This window comes from Antedon bifida, chromosome 8, assembly GCF_963402885.1.
Source record: "Antedon bifida chromosome 8, ecAntBifi1.1, whole genome shotgun sequence".
In the NCBI taxonomy this organism is placed as follows: domain Eukaryota; kingdom Metazoa; phylum Echinodermata; class Crinoidea; order Comatulida; family Antedonidae; genus Antedon; species Antedon bifida.
The window spans coordinates 5,588,270-5,593,456 of record NC_136233.1 but is presented as its reverse complement, the minus strand read 5'-3'; the positions used below and the strand labels follow the sequence as shown (position 1 = coordinate 5,593,456).

Here is a 5,187-nt window from a genome sequence, read left to right as displayed (position 1 = left end):
AAACTGGCCATGTTACAGGTTTCACAGACGTAGGTAGTTTAGCTAATGAAATTAAAGCATTCGAGAGACGATGTAAGGGAGAACAAGAGCCACCCATTGCAACGCATGTTTTAGTACTTATGATTCGTGGTATTTTTGGAAGGTTACATTCTCCAGTCGGGTACTATCCAAGTAAAGGAGCGACTAGTGATGAACTATTTTCTTGCATATGGGAAGCGATCGAGTATATAGAAACAGCAGGATTTAGAGTTCGCGCTTTAGTATCAGATGGTGCATCTCCAAACAGAAAGTTTTATAGACTACATTCTAATCCTGATTGTAAAACAATTACATACTCTACAACAAATGCAATTGACCCATCCAGAAATATATATTTCATCTGTGATGTTCCACATCTTATAAAAACGACACGTAACAACTTTGAAAACAGTAATTACCATAATAAGACTCGCCATCTACACGTAAGTTGTAAATTACAAAATTAGTTGATTTGTGTTAAATGAATAATTAATTTCTGTTTTTATTTAATTGGATGACATGAAACCATATGCAAGTTCTTTCTCTTATACTGTAGTACAACAAGCAAGATATCAAGTGGTCACATCTTCTAGATCTATATGAATGGGACATCGGACTAGACAGGTGTTCTCCAGGGTTACGACGTTTACATAAGATATCATACGAGCATCTTCATCTAACTCCTTTGAGAATGCGAGTGTACATGGCTGCGCAGGTATGTCAGAATTTTCACTTTCCTTCATCTTAAATAAGTCTAATATATAGAGCAACATGAAATCGATGTATGTATTTAGCAATTAATTAATTTAACCCTTTGCTTCAGGTATTAAGCAACACAGTTGCGAATGCACTCGAATGCCATGGACGGTATGACACAAAATCAACCATCAAATTCGTAAGAATGTTTGACACATTTTTCGACTGTTTGAACGTCTCACAGTTACATAAGGGAATCAGTAAGATTAAGCCAGCCTTAGCACCCTATAGATCAAATGAGGACTGGCGATTCAAGGTTTGTAATACAAAAAAATATTTGAATTGACAGTGGTTACAATTTGAAACTGTTATAGATTAATAGACTGATCCATATTATTATTATTGTTGTCGTCGACGTTGTCTTTGTTATTATTATTATAGGCAAACCACTACATTATATTTTCAGTGGCTAAAAAATTACTTTCTTGGATTTCTGGACGAATGGGAGGCTGAGATCAATAACCTCGAAAATGTTAGTGATGGAACAAAGAAGAAAATGCTTTTAAGTAGAGAGACACTAGAAGGTCTCAGAATAACAGGTTAGCAAATTTGTGTATAGCTGAACATTTGTTAGTCAAAGTGCTGAAATTCATGAGGTTCCTAACAAGGAACGTTAACATTTAGGTTTGATTTTAATTTCAATAATTATAAAACGTTCTGCTTCTGCATCCAATGTACAGTAGTGTTTGCTTTGTTTAATTGTTATGTGATGTTGTTTAAAAATAATCAATATGTTTTATTTTATATCCTTAGTTAATGCATTTGTTGAACTCGCTGGAGAATTTCTGGCAAGGCCTGATGTTGATTTTTTATTAAGTGAGAAATTTAATCAGGACCCATTAGAGCAATATTTTAGTAAACAGAGAGCAGCAGGTGGTGCATCTGATAACCCTACAGTTACACAGTTTGGTCATAATATGCAATCCTTGTATGTCGCATCTGATTGTGCCAAGGCATCCAAAAGGGGTAACTGCAAAATTATGGAGGAAAGTAGTTTACTAGATGAGACACCTCTACCTCGAAGGAAGTAAATGTATCCATAGAAAATCCATGAATTTTCTGACAATTTGTATCTATAAAAGGTATACTTTAACTATGTCATTTGTTAAAAAACCTCTTAATACACCCCTTCTCCTGATGGGGGTAGAGTTAACATGCTTAGCTTTAATAAAGGTTGTGGACTTGGATGTTATTTATACTGAATGTTTATAAGAATTATGATTAAATACATATATCATATCATACCATACAAGTGATCATTATTAATTGATTTTATTTGTTTAAATAGCTATTAAAATATATCACAATTGTTTTTGTTCAAATGTAAAGTATTGCTCAAATCTTTTTCTGGAAATAAACACATATAAACATCTAAAATTTTAAATAAGAAGAACAAAACATATTGAAAAGGTTAAGTACAGCAGTGTAGAACACAAATGTGTACATGCAACAACTTTTCTATAATTCTTTTCTTAACGCTTTCTCAGATTTGCGCGACAATGACTTGCTGTCTGCCTTTTTTAAATCAAGATAAACCTTTAAAAAAGCATGTACACGTATCTTGAGCCAAAGCTTGATAATCAATTCAAGCAAATGTTTTGATGCCTCTCCTGTAATTTTGTTGCGTATCAGATTGCACCAATATTTATGAACAGTTGGGTTTTCCAATACAGTGTCAAGAATTTTCTGCTGGATATTTGCATTTGGCATTGAATCGAGTCTACTCACAGTTAAATACTTTCTGTTTTCATTCTCTATTGCTCTAAAGAATAAGTAAACATCATCATTGACATTAAACAATCGACCACGTGTCTGCTTTGCTATCCATAATTGTGTGTAGTCCAAAAATGAATGAGTCGCATCAGAACCCTTTACCTGCCACTCTGCAAGAAATTTGCAGTAGGTCTTAGCTGTTATGCTGGTTGTTTTGTTTAATTTCTTAAGTAGTGCATAAGGTATGTATCCAGCCACATATCGAACTACTTGTTCTTCATTGCTGTCCAATGGTTTTGGGTCTTTCACCTCAGGTATGGGCATGTCTTTATTGTGACGATCAGTTAACATTAAATCTAAAATTGTTCTCATGATAAAGTGATTTAATGTTCTAGCATGTTGACCTTCACTGTCCAAATTTAAAGCTTCCATTAAATTCTTCCACCTAACAGTACCGTTATTGATACAATATTGATGAAATGCACGACAGACCATTTCATTACCCTCAGGTTTAATGGTCTTTGTGTCACCAGTTGTCACAATTTGCCAAAAATCTTTAGCAGTGTTTTTAGAGTAGTCCTGAAACTCTGATGTATTATTATTTTCAAGTAACACTTTGGCAAGAGCTAAAACTTCTTTTGCTGTTGGATAATCGGCTGTGTACACAAGATGGTGCATGACCTGTTCTAACGCTGACATCAAGTATGACTGACTATTATTGATTGCATTTTCTTTCGTAAATTTAATAGTTGGTCTTTGAACAGCTGAAAATACATACATACAATATAAAATGTACAATTAAGATAATAAAACACCCTAAATCTTTTCGGCCTATGAAATAAAATGTCATGCTTTTAGATGAAATTCCATAAATGAATGGAATGTTAAAAATTTAAGTTTGCTCTTCCTCTACTACAAAGTAGAAAGTGGTCCATGATTTTTAAAATGACACCTTATGCATGACACATGAAATGTACAGTAAGACATATGTCTCCTGTTTCTGTTGTGTTTATATTTTTTCCCACTAATATAGATTAAATAACAGAGAAATAATTTACCATAATTGAACAATAATAATACATAAGTATAAAGAACAAATCAATTTGTACAAACAAAATAATTGATGTCTTATTATAGACTAAGGCCGTGTTTCTGCAGCCAAAAATTAACCGGTAATCCAAAAAAAAAACAATTTAATTTTTTATTAATTATCTGGTTAAAAAAAAACAAGATAATTTATGTTTAGCTACGGAAACACGACCTATGCCCATGGCGATAATGGGGGTGGGAGTTAAAATTAATTTAAAGTCTTCTTACTACTTTTTCTAGTCTTTTTAGCTGTAGTCTTCAATTTATCTGGCTTCTTTTTAGCTGTAGTCTTCAATTTCTCTGGCTTCTTTGTCACATTGGTGACATCTGTGTGAAAATAACTAAATAGGTCATTCATTGTAGAAAGGCTAGGTCTACCACGAGAGGACATTCTATATGAGTTAATTACTGTAGGCAGTACATTGCTTTTCTCTTTTTATCATAATTAATCATATGCATACATTTCACTTTTCACTCACAGACAAGGAATGACCTGATTTAATGTTTTTAAGGTAAAAACAAAACATTAAAAATTGCAGGGAAAGAAATTAATTATCCATATTTATACAAAACAAATAACCAAACACAATCTAATTAACCAATTATGTAATTTGTACCCCTTCTCTGTTATATTGTATGAGGGTAGCCTTGCAACTAGCCTGGCAATAAAGTTTGAATAATTGCCAGGGGCCCTACTACTAGATTTATAGAAAGCTTAGTTAGTGTACTGTCTTAGTACTACTCCTCCTACTGTAGGCCTACTACTACTAGGCTAGCATAGTTTAATCATTGATTCATTAATAATGAATTAATTTTAAATTATTAATTTAAAAAAAGTACGCCTGTAATCTCCAAGCCTCCAAGGGAAGGCTTCAATTCAATTCAAGTCTTGGCTGCATCACTAATTTCGGTTGCGGGCAATTCGTTGTTAATGTTAAATTCGTCATCTTCAGAAACAACACTACTATGCCTACTAAGCACTACTAAGGGAATAATAAACTAGGCTAGGCCCCTAGGCCCTAATATATTTACCCTTCAGGCCTAAACCTAAGCGGTCTCCTTCGCTTTCGACGACAGAACCTGTTGGACCATCATTAACACATTTTCCTCCACAACCATTGTCTGAATCCAAGACAACCTCTTCTTCACGAAACTCTATATCTGGGAGATCGTTTAATTCGACTTCGAATTTCTCATCAGAAAGGTTATAACTAAATTCGTCGTCGTATAAAGTGTTCGTCGCCATTGTTGCTAGCGCTAAAACATCATGCCACCAAAGAACGCGCGAAAGAAGCGTAGCCAACAAGGTTAAATGTCATTGCACATGTGCAGTAAACAAAATATTAGGCACTCTACCGTTTCGTTGTTACCATGCGGTTAATTAAACTGTAACATTGTGGGCGGTCCGCGGTCTGTCGGCGAGAGTCAAGGAACCCTTGATCTCACGTCGATGCATATCCTTCTATTCTTTAATCCATGGTTATCCTTACGTGATAGATGTTTAATGATTTTAATTTCCTTTATATTTCGTTGTTTTTATAATGTAACTTTTTGTAGTACTGTAAACAATAATATTCATATCAATCAACGCCATCCTGAATTACTCACATT

The 5,187-nt window shown here is 33.9% G+C and overlaps 1 protein-coding gene across 1 annotated transcript; it reads right to left on the bottom strand.

The window, feature by feature from the left end:
- Nucleotides 1–2,232: 2,232 nt before the first annotated feature.
- Nucleotides 2,233–4,078, bottom strand: LOC144850392 (uncharacterized). Its single transcript, XM_078707666.1, has 2 exons — nucleotides 3,805–4,078; nucleotides 2,233–3,251 (listed from the first exon to the last, which is right to left on the bottom strand). The coding sequence occupies exons 1-2, from the start codon at nucleotides 3,965–3,967 to the stop codon at nucleotides 2,233–2,235; spliced, it is 1,182 nt and encodes a 393-aa protein (XP_078563792.1). The 5' UTR covers nucleotides 3,968–4,078.
- Nucleotides 4,079–5,187: the final 1,109 nt, after the last annotated feature.